General features: G+C 48.9%; 1 protein-coding gene across 2 annotated transcripts; it reads left to right on the top strand.

Annotated features, from left to right (window-relative positions):
• The first annotated feature begins 23 nt into the window (after positions 1-23).
• Positions 24-24,660, top strand: mapk9 (mitogen-activated protein kinase 9). 2 transcript variants are annotated; one of them, XM_064325424.1, is made up of 12 exons: positions 24-670; positions 11,492-11,635; positions 12,805-12,934; positions 14,192-14,250; positions 14,605-14,743; positions 15,065-15,230; positions 16,927-16,998; positions 18,712-18,894; positions 19,057-19,181; positions 19,430-19,481; positions 19,756-19,827; positions 19,931-24,660. In XM_064325424.1, exons 2-12 carry the CDS (start codon positions 11,520-11,522, stop codon positions 20,074-20,076), a joined length of 1,260 nt encoding a protein of 419 aa, XP_064181494.1. In that variant the 5' UTR covers positions 24-670; positions 11,492-11,519; the 3' UTR covers positions 20,077-24,660. The 2 variants fall into 2 exon arrangements, with proteins under 2 accessions (XP_064181494.1, XP_064181493.1); XM_064325423.1 differs by having other exon boundaries at positions 32-670; positions 19,418-19,481.
• Positions 24,661-24,857: the final 197 nt, after the last annotated feature.

Raw genomic sequence — 24,857 nt, 5'->3', positions numbered from 1 at the left:
GTCTCGGAGATTGCGGTGTTACTATTTTGACGTAATTTAAATTTCATTTTCCGATTAACAGCCCATAGATCAGCGTTAAATGGGTCCGTTTTTAAGTTAATATCACTATAAGGACGTCCGATGACAATATCTGTAGTTAGGAAATAGCTGCTTCCACAACCTACGCAAGACTGAATCAGTTGAATTACACCCACAGTAGCCTACAGTGTTTACAGTTAACCTGTTGGTATACGCTACAACTGCTGCTCGCAAATATTTCCAGACAAACATGAAATGACATTTTAAAACTCTTCTGCTCGCATTTCCCGTATGCACCGAGGCACATTTGCTTAGGCTTCATACAACAACAAAAAAACGGTAATCGTTTTCGGTAAAAACTCGCAATAAAACTTGAGATCCCGACTACGCGATGACGTCATTCGAGTTTCCTGCCTGCCGTCGAATTGTTGTGCCAGCGAGCCTCCGCCCCCAATCGTGCCATTGACAGGAGTTCGGGATTCGGTGGCTGGCGGTAGCAGAAGAGCTCGCTTACTTTTCGCCGTCAGCGAGGTCGCTTGTTTGTTATCTTCGCTTGGATCCGGGAGCGTGGCTGTGAATGTGTAGAAGCTGGGAGCCGCTTCTCTTGCGCGGCTCACTGTACATGGGAGTGTTGGAAAAGCGAGGGGAGAAGGTAGGTGCAATTAAATTTAGCCCGCCTGTCCGCCTGCATGCGCCGCTACTAGTTCCATTACCGCAGTCCCACCGAGAAGTGAGAGGGAAAAGAACTCGGCCTCAATTCCGAGTTGCAATTCCGGTAATTTGAAGCAACATTTCAGAGTCGGGTGTACCCATAAAAGGGAAATATTTCATCTCGTCTTCAGCTAAAGAAAACATAGTGCTAACTGGCTAGCTGGCTACATCACCAGTTGGATTGTTCTGGCCTCTGACGTTACTGCAGTGTCCAAAATCGGTGTTGTACATTTCACTGCCCGAAGAACTGTCGGGCTGCCGGTGTGGGAGGGAGGGCGGGGGTCTCGAAGTTTATGTGGCGGAACCACGGAGCAGAAATTTTGACGGCTTTTGGGTGGACAATAATTGAAACAGCCAGAGTTTCGTCAAGGCGGAGAGTCTGCAAGTCTTAACTAGCTGACTTACTAGTGATTCCCCCAACCGACGAGAATCACTCTTAAGACCAGAACTATTCACGGTTACGCGAGTAAAAAACGGTTAACGAATCGCAAGTTCATTCACGAGCGCATTTGCAGGTGTTGCGGCGCGCGCGTTAATAATGTCGCCCACGTGAAGTGCAGTTGGACCGCGCCGCAGGTTGCGCCCACAGCTGGATGCGTTGTTACAAGGCTACGCTCGTGCCGGAGCGTACGTTGGGACAGCTCTCTTCGTGGCATCCTGTTTTTTCACGGTATCTGAGCCCTCTTGTCGCGGACTGTCAGTGCCCTTTTTAACGGTTTCTTCAGTGCGTCCATCTTAGTCTGCGTAGTGATGCGTACCGGATCTGCAGTAGCCCACTACTATGAAATGAAACTGAAATTGTTTGCACGTTGTAGTTGTTCTTAATCACGATGAACTTAAAGCTCCAAGCTGTCATGGTTAACTTTGCAAAGCCGGGGACAGTTAACAAGTGCGAGATGGGCTGAGATAACAGGATAACCCGGCCCATTTGACGTTAATATCGAAAATATTAGTTTATTGTCTAAATGCCAGTTGAATCTTGCGTGGTGCTCATACCAATATACGACCTCCTTCCATGCAACACTAAGTAACAGAAAAATGCCATTTTCCCGTGCGAGTAAGCAGGTGTAGCAGTTAGCTGTACCCAAATTCTGTGTGTGTCTGTGAGGGTGACAGGTGAAGAAGTTAATGTTTTTATATACCCAAAAGCCCATCTTTATCATGCTTATTTTTTGTAAGGAATCCTGAAAAGTGCCAACACCATCACTACTGCATACATGTGGCGTGTGTCACATGGAAGCAGTCACCTGGTTAATGGCATTTCCGTCCGCAATCATCCCAATGGTATTATATATAAATAAATATCATATATAGTATAAAGCAGGGTCATCTGCTATGTCAGACTTCTGATGTTTTAAAAAGAAATGATCTATCTGTGCACGTGTCCATTTTCAGACTGCTGTACCTGGTAAAGTTCACAGTGATTTATGGCTCTGACTCGGCATGTGTTTCTGTGGGAGTGCGTCTTTTGTGAAAGAACTGGTGGTTTGTCTTAAATGGGTCTGTAAGGGTCAGGTGCTGGGGATTGCTGTTCGTGCAGTATCACTCCCTAACAAAGCCTCTGGGACTGTGTAGGTTCAGCAAGTGGGAACTACAGAAAGAAGGAAAGAAAGAAAGAGAAAGAGAAAGAAAGAAAGAAAGAAAGAAGGAGGAGTCTTCCTCTGCAGTGTCAGGTCCCCTTTCTCGTACCGCCACGAGATTTGACGGGGGGAAAAAAAACATTCCTCAGGATGGTGATCTGTTTGCAACAGACGGCTACTGTCTGCTGTGATATTGGAGTACAGGGAGGCAGTTCCACATCACAAGAGCTTTTAATGCAAAGTGAACCGAAATAAAGAGCCTGTGTTTACAGGCTTCCCCCTGGAGTGACTCCTGTGTGTGTCTTTTAAAAGAGGGACAGTGTGCCCCCAAAATCTGCTGTTGGTACCCCTGGTCTGTGCTCTACTGTGCATCGAACAACCACAGATATCACACTGTATGTATACACGCAAAGGCACTCACGCACCAACACTGTATTCCACATTAGCATTTATACAGCGGTTAGTTCCGGTCGAGTGATTTGATTGGACGAGAGGCATTCCATGAGTGCTGATATACAGTAGGACGGTTACGGACTTTTTACTGTGACGTATCACTCCGCCTTGTTTGCATTCTAATTGATACATTGTAGGAAAAAAAAGAACAATGGGGGAAAAAATGGAATCCTGAAGCAACTGTATTCGTTGGCGAAGACAAATAAATTACCTGATAGTTTAAAGGCTAATAGGACTGTTGTATTAATGCAGTATCGCGTTGTGGCCTCGAGCCTACGGCCGAATCACAGCTGTGCCGATATACAGTCTAACAGCACTTCCTCTCGTGAAATGGCTTAAATCGCCAATTCCTTTGTTAACTTGCTGACTGAAATCGGGTTGGACCCGCGTACTGGCACAGGTACCCGCAGGGACAGTTACAGCAGCAATGTGAAGCTGTGTTGCAGGTGTGATGCTCCTGCACACGGGGCATAATCGTAAAAAGGTACGGTCTTATGGTGAACTACGGCGCTGCTGCTGCTGAACTGCAGTTCGCTGGCGAGTGGCATGAAGGCCAGTCACTCGCCATCTTGTCTCTCTCTGCGAGGACGAGAGCCGGGGAACGAGAAGAAGTGAGGAGAAAGCTGCTGAAATGGCCGGAAGGAATCATTCATCATCCGCGCCGTTAAAATGATGAGTTTTTTATTTATTTATTTTATTTTATTTTTTCAAAGGGAAAAGTCAGTCGTGCCCGCAGAGCAGCACAACCGAAACCGATTGGAGGAAACTTTGACTTCTGCCTCTGCTGTTTCCGTTAATATGATCTCTCACTGTAGGCCTAATGCATATTAATCACTCATTTCACGCTCTTGCTGTTTTTCTGTCATGCCCGAGTAGTTTTTTTTGCATTCTTCTGTCACAAAAAAAAAAGTCTTTTTTCTAGCATTTCTAAGGCAAGAAACTTGGGCAGCATTTGGTATTTAAACTCGTTGTCTTTTATTGAGCTCAGATTATCTATCATTTTAATACCAAAAAAAGATGATCCTGCTGATAGTAAGTGTCACGATTCTTGTATTCGCACTGTATTGTGGGTAAACGTTGGTGTCGAACGTTGGGGGTGGGGGGGGGGGGTGATGCGGGGTTGAGCCGATGGACAGGAAGCTGTTAAATCCCGCCGGACTCTCTTCCTGTCTTCGGCAGCGGACGTCTCTGTGCTGGTGAGGAGACGGTCTGCCGTCCCGCGTGTGCCCAGGCTCACTGTTCGCCCTAAAGGCTCTGCGTCATTAAATCTCACCGTGGACACGCGGGCTTTGTGTGGGAAGATGACTTTGGCCCTCCGTGCTGTGGCCCTAACCCTAACCCTAACCCTAACCCTCCGTGCTGTGGCCCTAACCCTAACCCTAACCCTAACCCTAACCCGTACTCCTGGCCTCCTCTCAGAAAATTTCATTTAAAGAACAAGAGGCCTGACGGAAGATAAAAATCATCCTCAGCCTGAATTTAGGCTCCTTTTTTTATTTATTCATTTTTTTTAAACAAATTTCCCTTCCCGTTGTAGCAACGCAGTGCCCGGACGGAGCGCAGTATCAACCTGTCTGTTCCTAAAAATGTGACCGTGTGCGCCGGCCGCGGTCCGGTTTTAAAATGACGTGCAGCCGGAGTCGCGCTGCCCGTAAAGTGACACGCTGCCCGCGCAGACGGAGCGCTGGGCTCCACGGCAGCGCGGAGGGGCTATTTGCGGTGGTTTTATCTGACCACCGAAAGCCATTCTGCCCCCCCCCTGTAAAACTATTAGCGGCTAAGAATGAGATCTGAAATATTTCTGGATGGCTGCAGAACGCTCTTCAGTGCGTCCGGGACGGGGGGGGGGGGGCAGGGGCAGCAGGGGGGTCCCAGGCCAGGGCAGCTTTGGAGCTTACAATGGGGGACTCGGGTATCTCAGGTTTGCTGATGGACGGATGTTGTGTGTGTGTGTGTGTGTGTGTGTGCATGTGTGTGTGTGTGCGTGTGTATGTTTATACGTTGCATGTGCTTATTATATTTGTGATAGTCATGCCTATGAGTGCTCTTATGTAGAAATAGAGACTTCGCTGTTGGGACTGAGGCCCAGTTTAGCCTGAGTAAAGGCCCAGCAGGTAGCAGGACATGGGAAATGCACTACATTCCTGCGGGGCTGCCTGTCTTCCCACAATGCACCACCCCGCCATCTGAGTCTGTCAGACAGCTAAGTCTGTGCTGCTGGATCAATACGTAACTCTGCTCACTGCCGCCCCAGCACTGCGCTAGCATAGAATCACACTGGAATCACTGCACTGTGATAGCATAGAATCACACTGGAATCACTGCACTGTGATAGCATCGAATCACACTGGAATCACTGCACTGTGATAGCATAGAATCACACTGGAATCAGAGCACTGCGCTAGCATAGAATCACACTGGAATCACTGCACTGTGATAGCATAGAATCACACTGGAATCACTGCACTGTGATAGCATCGAATCACACTGGAATCACTGCACTGTGATAGCATAGAATCACACTGGAATCCCTGCACTGTGATAGCTGAAATCACACTGGAATCACAGCACTGTGCTAACATAGAATCACACTGGCATCACAGCACTGTGCTAGCTGAAATCACACTGGAATCAGACCACTGTGATAGCATAGAATCACACAAGAATCACAGCACTGTACTAGCTGAAATCACACTGGAATCAGAGCACTTTGCTAGCTAAAATCACAGTGGAATCACTGCACTGCGCTAGCATAGAATCACACTGGAATTACAGCACTGCGCTAGCATAGAATCACACTGGAATTACAGCACAGTTAATGTGATGTGATGTTCAGGATGAGCCCCATGTTTGTACCTGTTGGAGCTGGCACTGGAGTGTTTGCTTGTCCCATTACGATCCACTGGCTGATGAATTAACTTCTTTCTCCATGGCAACCATCTCCTTTAAAACTGGGTTCAATGTATTTTATATTCACTTGAATATATCGCTGTGGACTATGCTGTACTTTTTAAAATCCCGATTCTCACATTTCTTTGTGTGTGGGTGTTCATCTGTTCCTGAATTTACATTTAATTAGCTTAATTAGCTTCTCTTTCACGTCGAGTTTTTCTGTGCCCAAACGGTTGTGTGACATTTATGTCTGAAATAACTCTGGTGTTCCTCATCTATTCCTCAGACTGGGCAGCCGTTAGTTGGATGGAGAGGGCAAATAGTCCAGTGGTGTTTACATTTGGGTGGAGAAGGACACCAGTCTGTTGAGATGAGCGGCAGCCAGGTTGTGTCTTCTTTACTTGGTTGGAGTTTGGTGTTTGCAGAGAGAAATTAGTCAGTCGCGGTGGAGCCACGCCGCTCTGCATCGCTGAGTTTTAGACCGTGACGGACTGCGTGCGTGCCCGCGGGGGCCCGTGGGATAAGAGCCGGAGGTGCCCGCGGGCGCCTGTGGGATAAGAGCCGGGGGTGCCCGCTTGCTGACGCCACGGCCTCGCGTTCCGTTCGCCAGGCGGAGATTCTGGGGCAGCAGCGCGTGACTGAACTGCTCCTGTCAGCAAGTGCCAAGTTCCACTCTCAGTACTGCTTCAGGAATGTTCACAATTCTTGAGCTTCTTCAGAACTTGTAGCGAAACTTGCTTCACAGAGAACTCGCAACTGCTCAGGAGCTGCACGGAGAAGTTGCTAGGGGAAGTCACGTTTATTATTAAATACTGCGTGACTTATGCATTCCATTATATTAACAATGAGATTAATATATAAGAGAAAGTAATAATAATAATAATAATAATTGTTAAAAAAGAAGTAAAAAACAGTATTAAACATACAAAATGAAATGGATGACCCATCCTTGTTTTATTTAAATTTGCTGGTGGTTAATGATCATTAAATGATTAATGATTAAACGAATGATCGTTGGCAACAGGTACCGTGTAGCCTGCCGGATGGCCTTGTAGGGTCTACATGAGTTAGTTTACAGTGACTGATGGGAACACGTGTTGGGGCCACAGCAGTGCTGGGGTCAGGCTGGCAGTTCACACGCCTGGTACAGTAAGTAATACTTTAATACCTGCTTCTTCTTGACGCTGACTCTGCATATAACAAGACCGAAGGGAGTGTTTTACTTCAGTCTTGATTCTTTGTTTTGTCCTTGTATTTATTTTTTGTGATGTCTTTTTATTGCATGTTTGTTTTATGAGTTCTTACATTGTATTTTTATCCTCGCCGTAAACAAAATTTTCCCCGGGACAATAAAGTTTGAATGTTCGGTGTGAAGTTAATAGTGTCGTATGACATCATCACCCCAGGACATGGCAGTGATGTCATGGCCAAGCTGTGCAGCAGTAGAAAAGGTTAGAGGTGGATGTAGCAATGTTGAGCAAGCACACTGGTAACAAACCTGGAAATACCTGAGAGTATTAAAACAATTAAAAAACGATCAAACGATTATTTTCCTGCTTGGTTCCTTACTTACATAGAACAGCAGAAGGACAAAACAGGTCATCGCTGAATTTTTGTGAAGTTGTTCTGAATCATCTACACCTGGTTGTGCGACCTTATGTTATAATAAATGTAGATTAGGAATTTGAAAAGGGAGAAAAGGGAGTTTTAATCTTTTAAAAAATCACGCAAAGCCGTTGGGAGCAGCTGGGAAGATGGCCGTCGGAGCGGGAATGTTGCTTCCCGGGCTCGGGCTACAGAATTCCTGTCTCAGCTTACGCACGCCTGACCTGAGCTGTACAAAGATCTCCGCTGAACTCTGGAGGGCAATTAGAAGTGCTAATTGAGGGATGAAATCATATTGTGTGCCCCCGGCTTGTGGTGCTGAATGTCCCCCCGCCCCTCTGTGTCCCCTCCTCCCTCCCTTACAGCCGCTACTATCTCCCTCACACAGAGGACTGCTACCGCCTCCCTGAGGTCTGCTCTTTTAGATCAGCGCAGACTTTTCCGATTTTCCGGTATTCCCAGCTAACCACGGGAATTCCACATTCCAGCTATTTCTGGCCTTTTTCGGATTAAGTTAGCCATGACGGGTGTACCGGGTTTATGTTTGAAGATGGAGTGCTTTGATTGGCTAGTTTTTGGATTCAGTGGCCTGATTGGCTAGGTAGGCTATTAAATGCCCTGATTGGGTAGATCAGATTCTATTACTGGAGGATATGGGTAATGTAGTCCTCTGCGTGAGGGAGATAGTAACGGCTGTAGGAGACTAGTCCCTATGGGTAATGTAGTCCCCCCTGTGTGAGGGAGATCGTGACCACTGTAGGAGAGTAGTTCTTATGGGTAATATAGTCCATAGTCCTTCTGCGTTGCCCTCGTTCTTTTGAGAAACAGCATCCTTCCCGCACGTGCCTTTAAAACTCGCCCTGTTCCTGCTTAGCATTTCTCCAAAAGGAGGTGGGAGGGGGGACAGCAGTCCTTAGCTTGAGAAAGGACAGTGATTAATTGGTGCTGACACACTGGCTGCAGGCTGGTTTGCGGAATAGACGGACTCTCCACCCTCCCAAACGATAAAAATGATAGTGCCTGTCCAATCAGGCTGTACATTTTATAATAATGTTTATCACTTTATTATCACGGTTTTTTGTGTTATATGTTGAACAGTGTAGTCATCGCTTCTTGAGTTATGCATCGTATTTGCATGCTTTGTGTGTGCTGTGGCCTAGTGCTGTGTGTGTCCTGCCAATACAGCACCATTGAATTGAATTTAGAGAGAGGGAGGGAGGGAGGGAGAGAGGGAGAGAAAATGAGAGACAGAGAGAAAACGACTTTGTGGGAGCAGGGAGGAGGGTTAGTCATTGGGTGATTCATTTTTTTATTAAGGCCACCATCTATCTATTTACTGTTTTAGCAATGCAAACTCTGGCGTCATGCAGTGAAAGCACATTTATATTTTAATTTCAGAGAGAGAGAGGAGGACAGTGTGAGAGAGAGAGAGAGAGAGAGAGAGAGAGAGAGGAGGGATACAGTGGAGGGGGAGAGGAGAAGAGAGGGGGAATGTCAGACTGCTGCAAGAAAAGACAGGAAAGATGAAGAGAGAGGGACAAAGGGAGGTGAGATGAGAGAGGGAGTGAAGAGCTGGGGCGGTGGAGGAGGAGGAGGAAGAGGAGGGACCACAGTGAGGAAGAAGAGGCCAGGAGCGGTTCCCCGCTGGGAGGGATTACGTCATGCGGCCAGACAGACCCACACGTGCGGGAGTGCTCCCCCCCCCGCCCCCCCTTTATTGCTCTCTCTCTCCCCCCCTCTCTACATCTCTCTCCCCCTTTCTCTGCACACCCACACCGCCTCTCCACATCTCTTTATCTTTCCTCTCTCTACATCTCTGTCTTCCATATCTCTCTCTATATACATACATCTGTCTACAACTCTCTCTCCCTGCCTCTCCCTCTCTCTCTCTCTCTAACTGCCTCTCGTGCTCTCTCTCTCTCCCTCCCTCCCTTTCTCTCTCTCTCTCTCTCTGGAGAGAAGAAAGAGAGTGAAGGAGCAGCTCTCGTTTTGATTGCAGTCATCTTCATGACTCACGCTCCTCTTTTTCCGGCTCCTTTAGCTGATCCACGCTCCTTATTCCCCCCCCACCCCCACCCCCCCGCCGGACTCGTCCTGGAGCAGGTAAACCCCAGGGAACGTTCTTAGTTGGCCGCACTAGGCCTTGATAAATCTTGCTAAAGGGCCTGCTCCTGAACCCTTCCTCTTAAGGTTCATTTGCAGTCTATTTATTTGAATATTGTCAGTCTTGCGTTTTTGTGCGTGTCAAATGTGAGCTTTTTCAGAGAGGACCACCAGGTGCCTGTTAACCGTTTATTATTAGACTGCGATCCACATCAGTGCAAGAGAGTTTCGCTTTGGGTTGGGGCAAAGCAGTACCACTGGAATTGAACTTGCAACCCCTTTGTTTGGAATTCCTTCCTCTTCCGGCAGCTTCTTGTAAGGCAGGTGATTACATTCAGTATTTTTTTGGGAGGCAGTTGGTATGTTCTGTGTGTCTCTATGCGTGTTAAGTTCTTTAAAACAGATTTTCTGTGAGCCTTTTGTGGTGCTGTTGGCGTGCGTTTCGCGGCTGCAGGTTCTCCTCTCCGGTGGTTTCGGGGGCCCTGTTTTTGGGTCCCGTGGGGGTGGGGGGGGGGTGCGGGTGCGGGGGGGCTGAAGGCCGGCCTGTAAAAGGCTGATTATGTTTTATTGCGGCGCTGTCAGACCCGCCCCGAGGCCTCGGCGGTGCGGCGGGTCCTGAAACGAGCTCCACAAATTACAGACCGTAAGGATCCGGACCGGGGGCCCGTCTCCATGGTTACGCAACGGCCCCCGGGGACGAGTGGAGGTTTACAGCGCGTTACGTCCAAACACAGGGCAGCCCATCGGCCTCACGTACGTGTGGTGTGTGTGTGGTGTTGTCGTGAAGAGAGTGTGGTGTGTGTGTGTTGAGAGATGTTAGGGTGTGTGTGTGTGTGTGTGTGTGAGTGTGTGGAGAGAGAGAGTGTGTGTGTGTGTGTGTGTGGGTGAGAGAGTGTGTGTGTGGTGATGTGTGCGTGCGTAGCATGTGTGTGTGTGTGTGTGTGTGTGTGTGTGCGTGTGTGTGTGTGAAGATGTGTGGTGCGTGACTGTGTGCGTGTGTGGTGAGCGTTGTGGTGTGGTGGCGCGTGTGTGTGTGAGTGTGTGGTGCGATGTGTGTGCGTGCGTGAGCGTGTGTGTGTGTGTTTGTATTTCCTGCAGACAGATTGCCTCTGACTCAGGTCAGATGTATATGAGCATTCCCCTGGTGCCCATTACATGGGGTGCGCTTTATTTTTACTGTTACTTGCCTAAATGTGCCCCCCCACCCCACCCCCTCGGCACTCCGTCCTGTTCCCCATGTGATCTGAGAGGTTCAGGAGTTCACCCCCCTCCCCCCCAAGTCCTGCTCCAGTTCCTCTCTGTCCCTTGTGAGGAGCCTCATCATCAAGCCCATGGAATTGGCCCCTATTTTAACCTTCAGTCCACTGAGTGTGTGTGTGCCTGCCTGCGTGTGTGTGCGTGCGTTTGCCTGTGTGTGCACGTGCGTGTGTGTGTGTGTGTGTGTGTGTGTGTGTGGCTGTGTGTGCACGTGCGTGTGTGTGTGTGTGTGTGTGGCTGTGTGTGCACGTGCGTGTGTGTGTGTGTGTGTGCACGTGCGTGCGTGTGTGTGTGTGTGTGTGTGGAATGCAGCAGGCAGTCATCCTCTCCACCTGTGCACACTGGTTAGGATCGGCAGGAGACTAATTGCTGCTCTGACCGTGCTGAGCCAAGAACGGCCCTCAGGACTTCTGAGTTACACACAGCGTCCCTTTTCAATTTATACACACACACACACACATTCTCATTCATCACCACACACATCCACACACACACCACACACACACTCCAGCATCACTCATCACCCCACTCCATGCACACTGCCCTGAAACTACGCTCACACATGAACACGTTGTTTCCATCAGGCTCAAGTGGCCGTACGTTGATCGGCGCGGTGCGCTGGCCTGGTTACTCCTGTGCTCTGAGACCGTTCTCTGCTCTCTGTGCGGCTCTGATGACTCCTCAGCGCCGACGCCTGTGTGTGTGTGACATCGTTTACCTGTGCAGGACGCAGGGCTCTACAGGGCTCCCATTTTAAGAGCATTTGCTGCTGAAATCTGACGTTAGAAGCACATCTACTAACTGGGACGCATTAGCGTGCTCCTAAATTTTATTTTTATTTTTTATTTTTTATTTTTTGGCTGTGCCCGCAGGTGTAATCCGCGCTCAGGTGAAGCCGCCATGAGTGAGGGGGAGGGGCAGTTCTACAGCGTGCAGGTGGGCGACTCCACCTTCACCGTGCTGAAGAGGTACCAGCAGCTCCGCGCCATCGGGTCCGGAGCCCAGGGCATCGTGTGGTGAGCGCCAACGTCGCCATCCTGCGGCCACGCCCCCCCCCCCCAGCCGCGAGAATTATCCCCCTCACTAATAACACTCACTGCTGCTACTATATCTGCTCACCTCTACTTACACTACCACTATATTACAATACTGTCAATGATGTGTGATTAGAATGTTCTTAACTGAACATTCTAATGCTGATGTCACAGTCACTGCTGGTGATTGGAAGCAGTGGGGTTCTAGAACACTGATCTAGAATTTTGGAGGAATAAAACATTCCAAAAAATCTGCTCTCCAAAGAGTTAAACATACCTAAAATTGTCCTGATTACTGCTTAGTTACTGCGGTTTATTACTGAACCACCTGCTTGTACTTGCTGCTTAGCGGGAACATTTTACTTGTGCTGTTTGTAATAAAGCCTACGTTACACAGTCATAAGCATTGCATAACATTTGTCACAGCCAGCCATGGCAGTGTATTACACCGTATGACAGATGTTATAACAGTCATAATGTAGGCAGCAGTCATATTGTTGTCGTTATGTTGAATCTGTTCTCTAAAATTTTCTGCATACATCATGACAGCACAAACCCCATTTATTATTATGAGTTGTAATGTGCTTTCTTGACCTGTAATGGCCTACGGCATGCTTCTGTAGGCTTTATGGCTCATTGTTATAGCAAAGTGTTGCCCGCTTAATTTAGGAGTTACCTCGACAACTTAATAGTGGTGCTTTCCTAATTCATCCTACCACCCCTGCCTACTGCTTTCACCCAGAACTGCTCCTGCCAGTGGCCACAATTACTGCCACCTACGAATTCTCGTTAGACCTGCAGCTTAAGTGCTGCTGGGAAGGTTATTTATACCAGCAGTAGTGATTGGCTCCCACGCTGCAGTGATGCTAATCTTAGTCATGTGGGCGGGGCTTGCTGATGTAGAGGCAGCCCTCTGAGACTCAGTCCTTTTTTCTCTCTCTCTCTCTCTCTCTCTGTCTCTGTCTCTCTCTCCGTCTCTCTCTCTCCCTCTCTTTCTCTCTCCATCTCTCTCCCTCTCTCTCCGTCTCTCTCTCTCTCTCTCTGTCCATCTCTCTCCGTCTCTCTTGCTCTCTCTCTCTCTGTCTCACTCCCTCTCTCTCTCTCTCTCTCTCCGTCTCTCTCTCCCTCCCTTTTTCCTCTCCTCCGCCCAGCTCCGCTCTGGACACAGTTCTGGGCGTCCCCGTGGCGGTGAAGAAGCTGAGCCGGCCGTTCCAGAACCAGACCCACGCCAAGCGGGCCTACCGCGAGCTGGTGCTGCTGAAGTGTGTCAATCACAAAAATGTGGGTGTCCCCACTAAACTCGCCTCAATCCGCGGTCAGACCCCCTCGTCCCGTAGATCCCACATCCTGTAGATCCCTCGTCCCGTAGATCCCACGTCCTGTAGATCCCACGCCCCGTAGATCCCACGTCGCGTAGATCCCACGTCCTGTAGATCCCACGCCCCGTAGATCCCACGTCCTGTAGATCCCTCGTCCCGTAGATCACACGTCCCGTAGATCCCTCGTCCTGTAGATCCCACGTCCTGTAGATCCCTCGTCCCGTAGATCACACGTCCTGTAGATCCCTCGTCCAGTAGATCCCACATCCCATAGATCCCACGTCCTGTAGATCCCACACCCCATAGATCCCACGTCCCATAGATCCCACGTCCTGTAGATCCCTCGTCCTGTAGATCCCACGTCCCATAGATCCCACGTCCTGTAGATCCCTCGTCCCGTAGATCCCTCGTCCTGTAGATCACACGTCCTGTAGATCCCTCGTCCAGTAGATCCCACGTCCCATAGATCCCACGTCCTGTAGATCCCTCGTCCAGTAGATCCCTCGTCCTGTAGATCCCACGCCCCATAGATCCCACGTCCCGTAGATCCCACGTCCCATAGATCCCACGTCCTGTAGATCCCATGTCCTGTAGAGCCCACGTCCTGTAGATCCCACGCCCTGTAGATCCCACGTCCCATAGATCACACATCCTGTAGATCCCTCGTCCCGTAGATCCCACGTCCTGTAGATCCCTTATATATATTTCCTAATTTTGTATTGAGCTATTTTGATATATTTTTAATATGTCTTTTAGTAATTTTACAGCCCTTCTTAGTGTATAGACTGTTTAGTGTACCTGTTTTATTTGTTCCCTGACTTCAGCTTAAATGTTTTATTTTGCTGTGGGAATTGTTTTACCATCTTTTATTGTGTTTATGTAAAACACTTTGAAACTGTGGCCTGAAATGTACTCTACAAATTAAGTTGAATTATTATTATTATTGTTGTTATTATTATTATTACTAAAATCATATTATTGTTATTATTATCACATGGCTCATATTGCATTGGTTATTGGCCAATCATGGGCAGCTTGCGTAGTTCACATTTTTATCCATTTGTTAAGTTGCCCATTTTCTGAAACAGTTTTGGGTGAACTCCTTGGCTCATATAGCGCTGTCCCATATCCTGCCAGGCACCTTAACACTGCTCACGTCCTGATTCTTCCTCTCTTTCTCTTTCTCTCTCTCTCTCTCTCTCTCTCTCTCTCTGCTCAGATTATTAGGCTTATCAACGTCTTCACGCCACAGAAGTCTCTGGAGGAATTCCAGGATTTGTAAGTCATTTGTTTTGCAGGTTTTAAAGCAGGGGTGGTTTGAATGCCTGGTGGGCATTTCTGTTTGTTCAGGACAGCAGTGGATTCTGGGATTGGCTCCAGCGCGTTACTGATGTGTCACTGGGGTTGACGCTGTACAGGCTCAGCCAATGAAACGAAGCTTCCACCCCGCCACTGTTTTTCAGGGGTAAGGGTCTGGGGTACGATTAGGGATCCTGGGTTCAATGGAGTGTGAGTACCCCCATTTTTGTCATGTGAATTTGAGGGGGGACAGAGTGTGCTCTGAATTTGAGGGGGTGATTGAAGGCCCTCTCTGAGTTTGGGGGTTCTTTCTGGAACCTTCCGTCTCCCCAGGTACCTGGTGATGGAGCTGATGGACGCCAGCTTGTGCCAGGTGATCCACATGGACCTGGACCATGAGAGGATGTCCTACCTGCTGTACCAGATCCTGTGTGGCATCCGACACCTGCACTCAGCGGGCATCATACACAGGGTGGGTACAGGGCATCATACACAGGGTGGGTACAGGGCATCATACACAGGGTGGGTACAGGGTATCACACACTGCGTGGGTACAGGGCATCATACACAGGGTGGGTACAGACAGCGGGCATCATACACAGGGTGGGTACAGACAGCGGGCATCATACACAGGGTGGGTACAGGGCATCATACACTGGGTGGGTACAGGGCAGCATCATACACAGGGTGGGTACAGGGCATCATACACAGGGTGGGTACAGGGCATCATACACACGGTGGGTACAGGGCATCATACACAGGGTGAGTACAGCGTTGTATCTCTTGTCCGTAGGACCTGAAGCCCAGTAACATCGTGGTGAAGTCGGACTGCACGCTGAAGATCCTGGACTTCGGATTGGCCAGGACGGCCTGCACTAGCTTCATGATGACCCCGTACGTGGTGACCAGATACTACCGAGCGCCGGAGGTCATCTTGGGCATGAAGTACAAGGAGAACGGTGAGGGGCTCTCCCCGTCTTCACCACGGCACTTTGGTTACATCATTCCATCTCCGAAACTCTCTAACATAAAAGTACCTAACCTTGGCCCCTTCTCTCCCTCACACCTCTCAGACATGGGTCAAAAACGTATTTGCTTTGAATTACTCCTCTCTCCTGTCGGCCTTGTGTGGCCCCCCGACCTGCCCCCCCCCCCGGACTGCCCTCGCCCAGGGTGTATTTACTGAATGAACTCTGTGAGGAGTGCCGGTGGGGCCTCCCCAGTGTGATGGCCCGGCTGTTTTCTTCATTATTAGGGGAAGATCGTGTCTGAGAAACAGCGGCATTCCACAGAAAGGATGAGATTATGCAATCAGACCAGAGCTGTGTTCCACTGAGCAAACATTCCCACCCCAACCCAGCTGCACACGCACATGCACACACACATGCTGCACATGCACACACACACACACTCTCACATACACACACTCACACACACACACACTCTCACATACACACACAGGCACACACACATACACACTCGCGTACACACACACGCACATGCACACACACACACCAACTGTGGAAAATATCATGGCCCACATCCTGTGTATATGATTGTGTGCGTGTGTGTGTGTGTTCCTGTGTGTGTTTGTGTGTGTGTACATGCATGCCTACATGCATGCGAGTGTGTGTGCATGTCAGTGTGTGTGTGAGTGCATGCAGCGTGTGTGTGTGTGTTTGTGTGTGTGGGGAGCAGACAGGGCCCAGACGTTTCCATGGAGACAGCTGTTATCAAACCCCCCCCCCCACCCCCCCACTCCAGCCCTATCAGGCGGGGCACATGGAGGGTGTCGGCCTGTGTGAGAGGCAGACAGACAGACCCGCCCCGTTAAGAGAGGAAGCCGCACTGATAACTCTGCCATGGCCCCAGTAAATCAGCCCCGTCTCCCAGCTGCTGAGGGAGGAAGTGCAGCCATTTTAAACCAACAGAGACCCGGAAAAGGAAAAGGAAAAAAAAAAAGCAACCTATGATAGTTATTTCAGAACCGAGAATTCAGGGGAAAACATTTGTACCGCTCATTTACACTCGGCGTTCTGTGACTCATCGCCTGGGTGTGGTTGTGGTGTCAACTGAATGGTTTTCTCAGGGTTCGTCCAAGAGTGCTTAATTTCAAGTTGCTGTTCACTCAAAAAGAAAGATTTATTATGCATGTGTTCATCATCTAAAGAAATGAAACTAATAACTTATGTGCATAGGTATTAGTTGAAAATGAGCCTCTGATTGGATACATCTTGATGGGTGGGTATAAAATGTTAAATGTGAGCTGAATTATTTGTGATATTAGCCTCAGGACCTATTTACACTTTTGGCTTGATGTTATTTTTCATATATCACGAAATACCCCTGCATTTGTTCCATATAGTCACAGATCACCCCACCCCTAACTCTAACCCACACCACAGTCTCATTAATGCCTTTGCCTTGAGCGAGTTTCCTCAAACAGCATGTACACCTCACTCTCTCACACACACACACACACACACACACACACACGTACACTCACACAAACATACATAGACACTCACACACACTCACACACATACGTAGACACACACACACACACACATGCATGCACGTGCACACATACACTCACACACACGCAGCTCCTGTGTACCGGGGGCGATGAGTTTCACCTCTCTACTCTATTCTCAGTGGACATCTGGTCTGTGGGCTGCATCATGGGAGAGATGGTGAAAGGGAGCGTCATCTTCCAAGGAACAGACCGTATCCTTCCACAGGCACCACTCTCTCTCCCCCTCTTTCCTTCTTTCTCTCCCCTTGTCTCTTTCTTCGTCTCACTCACTCTGTCTCCCTCTACCTCTCTCCCTCTCTGCCCCCCCCCCCCCTTTATAATGTTATCATGTTGTACCGGGTGATGACTGTAACTGTCCCCTACAAAAAAAAAGGTTGAAATGAGATCTGCGTCCTTCCCTCCCTGAACACTCAGGTATACAAACGGGTCTGAATTTGTAAGACCTTATGACCCGCACGTTGTAAATCGCTGTGGGACTCGAGCAGACGAGCTAGTGTGTGCGCAGTCGACGTTCTGAAGTTCACTGACGTCGAATCTTCCGCCGGTTGAAAGCAGGAGAGCTCCGGGGATTGCGGGCTGCACTGCTCTGGCATTTAGCAGATACTCTTCTCTGGGGCAAATGTGTTTAGAGAGCCTGTCTCAGCCCGTGTAGCTGACCTTTCTCCCTGTGAAGTGGGGAGCAGCACTTCGCTGTGTGTGAGTGAATCATTTATCTCACGGCTCTTTTTCATCCTGAGGAGAACAACAGGCTCCTTTAATCCCAGTGTGTAATACAAGCTACTTTAGCATTAGCCTTAGCAGTAGCCCTAGCCTTAGCGCTAGCCTTAGCCAAGCGGTCAGTGCTGTGTAATGTTGGCTGCGGCTAATTGGATTAGCATTCTTATAGCGCCGCCCTTTAGTCATTTGGGAGCGACCTTCACTGTGCCGTCCCAGTCTGAATAGTAACGGAGGCACGGCACCTCTCGAAAATAAACTCAGCGTGGAGCGCTTCATCGGCCTGTGCTCAGCCACTGCCGACTGATCACATCGCGCTAAGTTTCTGTCAGAAAGCATTGCATCATGGGAAAAGTAGTTTGCTGCAGTTAAATCACACGTCAGGAATCGATACCGGATGTTTGCGGTGAGGTCAGAGGTTTCACACCCGCAGACCGAGGCGCTTTTCTCTCGATAAGCAGGCCGCATCGGTCCCCCCCCCCTCGTTGTCCCCCCCCCGCCCCCCTGTCTTGTGTCCTTTAGTCTTTCGCGTGACATTCAGGGTGTTAAACGGCCCCATAAAACGGCGGACGGACGTCAGTCTGACTCACAGGGGGCGGCGCCCAACCGCCGAGCCGTCGAATTCTCGCTGAGTCAGACGGGGGCGAGACGCGTCTAACCCACGCTCCAGAAACTCGTCTGCCTCGCTTCCTCGCTAACCCACAGACGCTCGGCGTAATTTATGCGAAAAGCGGTGAAGCACTTCGGCATCTCGGATGAAACGTGGTAATTTCGACATGTTGCATCCCCTCCTACGGGATCCATCTGGCTTCTTAAAATCAGCTTTAACGTTCGTGGGCGGGTGGCGGAGGGAGCGGGAGCCTCCTGCCGATCGGTACGGTGTAATGGGACATGGGAGCTCCACCAATCAGTGATTACGTTGCTGACAGCAAATGGAACAACGTTGATGGTGATTGGTTGATATTTTGTTTGTACATTGTGCGTGTGTGTGTGTGCGTGCATGTGTGTGCGTGAGTGTGTGTGTGCGTGTGTTTATATGTGTGTGTGTTTGCGTCTGTGTGTGTGTGCGTGAGTGTGTGTGTGCGTGTGTGTGAGTGTGTGTGTGTGTGTGTTTATATGTGTGTGTGTGCGTCTGTGTGTGTGTGTGTTTCTCTCCTCGTTGGTATGCCTCTTCCTGAGCCCACCTGCAGACATAGACCAGTGGAACAAGGTGATTGAGGTGCTGGGCACGCCCTCGCTGGAGTTCATGAGCCGGCTGATGGAGACCGTGCGGAACTACGTGATGAACAAGCCGCAGTACCCCGGGCTCAACTTCACCGAGCTCTTCCCTGATTGGGCGTTCCCCTCCGAGTCCGAGCACGACAAGATCAAGAGTAAGACCCCGCCTCTTTCACCCACCACCCCCCCCCCCCCGAAAAACTCCTGTCCTTTCCTAACTTCCGTTGCACACGGTCGGCTGTTGATGATGTCACGGTCCGATGCCCCCGTCTGTCGCGGTTTAGTGATGTCATAATGTTATCTCCCTCCCCGTGCAGCCAGTCAGGCTCGGGACCTGCTGTCCAAGATGCTGGTGATCGACCCCGAGTGCCGGATCTCTGTGCAGGAGGCCCTGAATCACCCCTACATCCACGTTTGGTACGACCCGGCGGAGGCAGATGCGGTGAGTGGACTGTACCACCGGTGCAGTGGAGGGGGGTTTCCATGGAGCTCGGTGATAGAAGGTCATTATACTGCAGGAATCCTATGTGCGCTGTGTCCGGCTGTTTCATGTGGAATAAGCCTTCAGCGTTAATTAACCTCTCGCTGTGGCACATGCCCGTCCAGATGTGCTTAATGATCAGGAGGCGAGAGGAAAATGGCTGATTCCAGATGTTTGTGATGTGTGATATTTTGCAGCCTCCTCCGCAGATCTCGGATAAACAGCTGGAGGAGAGAGAGCACACCATCGAGCAGTGGAAAGGTAAAAGGCCCGGTATATCTGTGTAAATTTGCTTTGTTAATAGTCTTTTAATTTTGTTAAAAATAAAAAAAATATTTTAATTTTCTTTCACCTTCTCGCTCCTTTTAACTCCTTCAGAAGACCCACTTTTGTCCTGAGAGATCCTGTGTTGTTACATTGTGGCTTCTCTCAAACTGAAAGTCGATTTGAAAATATCTGTCTTTGTTTACACATGGGACTTCCTGGGACTTCCTGTACAAATTCAGGGGGGTAAAACTTATTTTTTGTTAAACAGAACTGATCTATGAAGAAGTGATGGACTGGGAAGAGAGAAACAAGAATGGAGTGATGAGAGAAGACTGTGGAGGTACCGTATGATCCTGTAAATTGGTGTCCGGTGTTAGATTAGGGAAGTTCTCCCCCCTTCCTTCCACACGGTGCCTGACCCGCCTCTCTGCTGCCCCCTACAGACGCAGCGGTGAACAGCAGCACCACGCCCTCCCAGTCGTCCTCCATCAACGACATCTCGTCCATGTCCACGGAGCAGACTCTGGCCTCCGACACCGACAGCAGCAGCATCGACGCCCTGTCGGGGGTGCTGGAGGAGTGCCAGTGAGCCCCGCCCCGCCCCGCCACGGCCCGATCTGGCCAGACCCCCACCCCCTCTCCCCCCACCGCCACCTCTTCCTCAGTGCCACCCTCCTCTTGCTCTTCTTCCTCTTCTTCTTCACCACCCTGCCCTTTCACCCGTCACTCCAGTCTTCGCCCCCCCCCCCCCAAACCAAACCCCGCCCCCATCTGTCCCCCGCCCTATAGCAGGAGAGGGGGTGTGGCACGCCCCCCCCTCCCCTCGTCTGCACATGTTGCGTTCCACACGAGAGACCCCCCCCACCAGAGCGGCTCGGCCACGCGGCTTTGGCGGGAAAACGGAGAGGAGGAGGAGGAGCCGAGGCGACTTCACCGCCACAAAACAGAACTCCTGTTTCTATGACGATTCAGAATTCTGCCCATTTCAAATCGCCCAGAGACTGGGGCCTCATCATCTTCTTCTTCTTCTCCTTCTTCTTATTCTTCTTTTTAACGGCGGAAAGGTTTGGAAGTGTGGGGACTCGGAGTATTGTTCGGAGTATTCTCTCACCTCCACGGTGGACTGTGCTCTAGCGTGTGAATCGCGGGGATTAGCGCTGCGGTCGAGTGCGTGAGAGAGTCCGGCTTAGCCGGGTCCCGTGAGGTGGTGCTGCTGTCCGACGGATTAGCGTCTCGCTCTCTTAAACGAGCAGCCGAGGCCCATTCTCCCTCCTGGAGCTAGGGGGCGCTGGAGTTCGACCGAAGGGAAAAATCTCTGTTTTAATATTTAATTTTATTCCTCGTTTCGCGGGAGGCCAGCGGTTCTGCGTTCGGACATTTCCTTTCTCCCGCGGGACTTTTCCGCTTGAGCCGCACGAGGGACGAGCGGAGAGGCGGCGAAACGCCGGACGAACGAGCAAACTGTCAATCAGACAAAAGCCCCTCCCCTAACCCCGCCCCCCCCCCAACCCGCAGCGGTGGGGGGAAAAAAAACACCGGTCTTCTGCTGCTATCTCCTCCTTGTCTCTGCATGCTGTCGAACAAAGAGAAATAAACAAGAAAATAGAAACCAGTCGATGAAATGCACCAGAAAATGCCTGTTTTCCCCCTTTTAACACGTATTGAGATAAAGAAAAAAAAAAACGCTTTTCGTTCCTGTAGATAGCAGTATTGAGTATTCCTGTAAAATATTATCACGATCGTCCATTCGGACCTGAACGCCTCATGTCTCTGACCTGCAGGAGGTGGCAGGGGTTCCAGTGTGGTGTAATTTTCTATAGATGATTTGTGTGTGTGTGTGCGTCGATATCATGTTGTGGATAACGCTAACTGTCGGCCGCTCTTGAGCGCTTCGAGAAGCACGTGTACTGTACCCCGATGTAAACATGTCCATTTATCATACGTGCGTTTTTATATTGACTGTCCACCTCTCTGTCAATCAAATCAGTGTTGAAAGGTACTATCAGTTATCATCAGTTATGATAAAATTATGAATTATTATTCAAAGGTCGTTTTTGGACTCTTAAGGATCTAAAGGAAAACAGGAAAATCCCACTGCAGTGTTCTGAGAAGTCTGAAAATACATCACGCGCATCGCTGGTATTGTTGTCTCTCAGTCATTCCACGGTTAACTGTATTGGTGGAAGATAAATAAATATACACACGTTTGGGGATGCAAAATAATTCTGGGCCTATGAGCACAGGTATCAACCAACTTGTGATGGAAAAATGTATATGCACAACTGAATAATTCAGCCTGCGTGCTTTATTGTAAAGCAGAGAGTAAAAGTCCGTGATGCAAAACTAGGTACTGTCGGTTAGGTTTAGAGAACAAACTTTAAAAAAAACCTCAAAAACTTTTCACGGTGGGGAAAAAAATCCCACGCAGCTGAAATTTTCACTTCAACAAATGCGTCATCGTGTCGAGCCGTCCGGCCTCGGCAGGTCTATTTCGAGCCGGTATCGGCTGACGCTGATACAGACCCAGGATTATTGGGCGTCCCTGTATGTCGCTGACCGTCGGTCCTGTTCCTGCAGAGTCATAGTCTCCGGGCTTTCGTTTTCTCCTTGAGATCGACAGCTGATTCAGGCTCAGGAAACCGGGGGACCTGACTGAGGCTTGTAATCAGCAGTTTTCACTGGTTAGTCGCTGTGCCGCTCAAGTGCTGAGTCACAGCGAAAGCCCAGCAGGCCCTGCGGCTCTCCGGGACCAGGACTGAGGAGCACTGCTGTGTATCAGTTGAGGAAATGCGTGATGGTAAAGTGTGCGGTAGGTTTTCGCTTAAAATGACCCAGGTTGGGAGAGGTTTGGATGTATGGCGTTTCGGCAGCATCGAGTCCTTAGAAGCGGGAGCCCTAAAAACAAACCCCCCGCCCCCCCTCTTGATTCATCAGTTGAATGTACATTCCCTCAGGGTCAAAGTTCACACCATGTATCTTTGCGATTCCAGTTCCAGATCCATATCAGTGACACAGACTGACCCAGGAGGGACAATTGTAAAAAGGCAGGATTAAAAAAATAATAGAATTTTCAAAAAAAAAAAAAAGTAGAAATTTGTTTAAAATCAGGGTTGAAATGATGGAGTATGGTAACTTCAAGCTACGGAAAAGTTTTAACGAAAAAGGCTCCTACTTGTAGTGTAATCTCATTCTACAAGTGTCCTAATTTCTGTGTGGACAGCTCTTTTACCTATTCTGCCATTTTGTTGTTGGAAACAGAATATAACCTAGGTCTATATTTTGGGCCTAATGCGCTGTTAGATATCTTGCTAGTGTATGCTTGTAATTTAGCTGACCTGCTAGTGTATGCTACTAATTTAGCTAACTTGCTAGTGCATGCTAGTAATTTAGCTGTCGTGCTAGTGTATGCTACTAATTTAGCTAACTTGCTAGTGCATGCTAGTAATTTAGCTGTCGTGCTAGTGTATGCTACTTATTTAGCTAACTTGCTAGTGCATGCTGGTAATTTCGCTACCTTGCTATTGTATGATAGTAATTTAGCTGTCATGCTACTGTATGCTAATGATTTAGCTTTTCTTGTAACACGTTAGCAGTTCAGCTCTCGTACAGCGGCTGCATGGCAAAAATACAGTCTTGCGTCAACACGGGTTATACATGTTCTGCTTGGAACAAGCATTTTAGAGCTTGAACTAGATTGTAAAAAGCCAACATAGCTTGTGGTGTAGAACATGATGCTGCATGGATTGGTGCATTGCTATGTACATAGTACCTTGTCGTGTGGCTCACCTGAATCAAAAGGTCGTTAGCATCCTCTGTACAGAAGTTTTGATTGGCTAAAAGTGACCTTTTGTTATGCCTGCACCTTCATAAGTCTGTCTGTTGAACACTAATCTATCGCAAAGTAGGAGCCCTTATTATGTTAAAACAGTACCGATAGCTTGTTGCATCATTTCTGACTTGGTTTAAAATGACTGAGTTTTCCGTTTATTTGCAAGGAGCATAGAATAGGGGTAAGGCATTTGTGATGTCACATTACCCATAAAACAATCGGAGAAGAGCTCTGTCTATCACACAGTACGTTGCTAACAACCATTTGAACAACGCCGATGGTGATTGGTGGATGCTTTCTGTCAACTTCCTGGTAATTACCACTGGAATCCTTTAATCATAGCCAGAAAGCCTCCACCAATCACTACTGGCATTGCTCTGTTGGGTATTACCAGTGTACTCCGTTATTGGTGGTAGCAAAGCTATTTTCTTCCTCTTTTGTTGGCCCTGTTTAACTCTTGTGTTCTCTGTACTGTAAGAAAAGACATTCAGGCATCTCCAAGGACAGCCGTGCAGCCTGATTCAATGCAAATCATGGGTCCTGCCAGCTCCACAGCCAGACGGGTGCCCTAACTGTCTCTTCCTCTTAACCAGAGCAGTATTCTCTCCATCTCGCCCAAAGGGATGCTGGGATAGGGGGTGGGGGGTGGAGCTTGACCACGCCCCCTCAAGAGCAGAGTCCGTTGTCCCACCCAGGAGAGCACGGGGGGGGCGTGGCTTGGCTTTTTGTGTCGGCAAAAAGACTTCAGTTCAGCACGGTTTTCTCGTTAGATTTTTTGGTTTTTATTTTTTTTTTTCAATCGTGAGTATTGCGTGTATCTCTGGAGCTATTTCCCCCAAGGAAAATATTGTTCGCGGGAGGCCGAGAAGCATCGCGGGGACTCTCCGAGTCCTCGTTCGGAATCTGGTCCCCCGGAATGGACTCTGCATTTGGGAGAATGTTGGGAAAACTTTGAACAAAAAAAAAAGAATTTTTTTTTTTTTTTGCACTTTGTGATTCTGGATGTTTGGGACTTCATGTATGAAATATGTGAAAAGACAGACCTCTGGACCCCTTGCCCCACACGCCCCCCCTTTAAAAAAAAAAAAAAAAGGAAAAAAGACTATACATTTAAATCAGTCATTCATCCATTTTGCCTTAAAGAAACTCCAGGAGTGTCATGTTGTACAGGTATTGTGAGTAAGATGAGCTGTGCTTTTGTGTTCTTAATCAGGACAACAACAACAAAAAAAATACCCGGTCACTTGTTCTTTTTTTGTTTTCATTTCTTCATGTTGCATTGTGACTGTACCTCCCAGCCTTCATTGTTTCACTCCAAATACAGCGATCGTCTTTAAAAGTGTATTTATTTTTGCTGTATTTTTATTCTTACAGGCCCCATGTTTGGTTCACAGAAATGAAATTCAAAATGCAGATAGCCCAGATTTAGTGTGCACTTGTGTGTGTGTGTGTGTGTGCGTGTGTGTGTGTGCGCCATTGTGCGCACGTGTGTCTGTGTTTGTGGTGTCCATGGTGAATTTGGGATCGTGAGTTTCTCCTGT

Source organism: Anguilla rostrata, chromosome 3 (genome assembly GCF_018555375.3).
Source record: "Anguilla rostrata isolate EN2019 chromosome 3, ASM1855537v3, whole genome shotgun sequence".
NCBI lineage: Eukaryota > Metazoa > Chordata > Actinopteri > Anguilliformes > Anguillidae > Anguilla > Anguilla rostrata.
This window is presented reverse-complemented; position numbering and strand designations above follow the sequence as displayed.